This window comes from Mauremys mutica, chromosome 13 (assembly GCF_020497125.1).
Source record: "Mauremys mutica isolate MM-2020 ecotype Southern chromosome 13, ASM2049712v1, whole genome shotgun sequence".
Taxonomy (NCBI): Eukaryota; Metazoa; Chordata; order Testudines; family Geoemydidae; genus Mauremys; species Mauremys mutica.
Genome location: NC_059084.1, coordinates 41,075,574 through 41,077,803, shown reverse-complemented (window position 1 = coordinate 41,077,803; position 2,230 = coordinate 41,075,574). Strand labels below are relative to the sequence as shown.

Here is a 2,230-nt window from a genome sequence, read left to right as displayed (position 1 = left end):
TAACAAACGGGTGTTTTTCAAAGGGAAACAAAAAAGTTTTGTAGAATTTTTTTGACCAGCCCTACACCTAAGTAACACAAGTCCCATTGACAGTCAGAAGACTATCACTTATTTAGGAGTGGAAATCGTATCAACTTTCAATGAGATCTGTGCATTCTTGCTCCGGACTCCTGATCAGAGATGAAAATTGTCTTCCAAGGTTCAGCATGAAGAGAATGGGCCAAATCCTGAGGCTTTCTTGAAGGGAGGAGTGGGGTGAATAGGCTAGAACATCAAGAGAGAAAAGATACCTTAGGGTCAGCCACAGCACTGCCTCCTCACGGGCCTCAAAGGAATGAAGAGTGGCGATCTCATCTCTATTGTGGAGGTAGAAAGATGCATAAGAAAGGAGGGTGTTGAGTAGCACTCATTTTGTCTTGTCTTCTCTTCTCTTAGTACCAGGTTTCTGGGGCCTGCACTATTGCACATCCACATGTGTGTTCAGCATGTCTAAATGTCTTATTATCTCTCATGTCTTGACAGGTGGACGTCATGGCTGGGTCAGAAAGAAATCAAACCAATGTGCAGGAATTCATCCTCCTGGGCTTTCCTGGCACTTGGTATTTACGGGTGGCCATTGCTGTGCTGTTTTCTGTGATGTACGTCCTAACGATCCTAGGGAACATGTCCATCGTAGCCCTAGTGAGGACCCACTCACGGCTCCACACCCCCATGTACTTCTTCCTCTGCAATCTCTCCTTCCTTGAGATCTGGTACACCACAGCATGTGTTCCCAAGGCCATTGGTGTCATGTTGGGCACAAGCCAAACTATCTCTTTCACCTACTGCCTCCTGCAATTGTTTTTTCTCCTCTCCATGGGTGCCACAGAATGTTTCCTCCTGGCCGTCATGGCCTATGACCGCTATCTGGCCATATGCCATCCATTGCACTACAGCTTCCTCATGAACAGCACCTTCTGTGCTCAGCTGGCGCTCCTCTCTTGGCTGTGTGGGTTCCTGGCTGTCTCTGTGCTAGCAGCTCTAATATCCAGGTTGTCTTTCTGTGGAAATAATGTCATCAATCATTTCATTTGTGACATAGACTCATGGATTGCGCTTTCCTGTGCCAAGACTCACTTCATTGAGCTGGCAACTTTCATCGACTCATTCATTGTTGTCATGGTCTCATGCACAGTAACCCTGGTCTCCTACATTTTCATTATCTCCACCATCTTGAGAATCCCTTCAGCCCAAGGCCGGAAAAAAGCCTTTTCCACTTGCTCGGCCCATCTCACTGTTGTGACTATCTGGTACGGCTCTGGTATTTTTCTGTATGTCAAGCCTTCTGCACAGAAATCATTGGATTTGAATAAAACTATCAACATCTTTAACACTATGGTCACTCCACTACTAAACCCTTTTATTTATACTCTAAGAAACAAAGAGGTGAAGGAAGCCTTGGGAAAGATAATTAGGGGCATGTAAAGTGGTCAAAGATCCTAGATTTAGTAGAAATTCCAAGCTGTTAGGTTTGAGTGTCACTTACCAGTATCTGTAAGGCTAGAACCATTGTTAATTACATTACGCCTAAGGGAGTTAGGTTCCCAGCTCCCACTGGATATTGTAGGCTTTGCTGAGGCCCCAATCGTGGGTAACAATACCAACCAAAGTAGGCTGTCAGAATATCGGCTAACCAAATAAGCACATTCCTGATCTGAGAGGATGCTACTGGAACACAAAGATCTCTTAAGTCACTGCATAAACAAATTGCTAACAGGGTGGTAGAGGAACACACAGACTGCTTGTAAAGAAAAGGATGGGATGACAGAATAATGGATGAGGATGTTTTGTTCGAACTACACGACAGAAGGATTTTAATAAGATATGGAATGTAATATGTAACTTGTTGGTATACTGTATATGAGGAAGAGAGATAGGAGGGGCAACTTGGTATTGAGCAGACACCTTGTCACAGGCTTATATATGTTAGTAAACCTGTAGCATGGTATGCACGGAACCAGTACCATGCTTTATTGACAATAAAACTGTCCCAACCTTTGACACTGAACTGAGTGTGTGGTCTCTCCTTATGAGTAACATTGAGATCTGCTGAATCAATAAGGTGCAAGCAAAGCCAGTGCAAGGAAGTTTCGCACCCTAGGCAAAACTTCCACCTTGCGCCACCCAGCTAACCCCCATGCGCAGCTAGCCCAGCCCCCCCGGGAGCCTGCAGTCCCCTGTGGCAGGTGGC

The 2,230-nt window shown here is 45.3% G+C and overlaps 1 protein-coding gene across 1 annotated transcript; it reads left to right on the top strand.

The window, feature by feature from the left end:
- Positions 1 to 531: 531 nt before the first annotated feature.
- On the top strand, positions 532 to 1,464 carry LOC123347329 (olfactory receptor 6F1-like). The gene has a single exon (XM_044984744.1). It carries the CDS (start codon positions 532 to 534, stop codon positions 1,462 to 1,464), a length of 933 nt encoding a protein of 310 aa, XP_044840679.1.
- The last annotated feature ends 766 nt before the right edge of the window (positions 1,465 to 2,230 follow it).

Coding starts and splice junctions, on each gene's coding strand:
- LOC123347329 (XM_044984744.1), top strand. CDS start 532: ATGGCTGGGTCAGAAAGAAATCAAACCAATGTGCAGGAATTCATCCTC.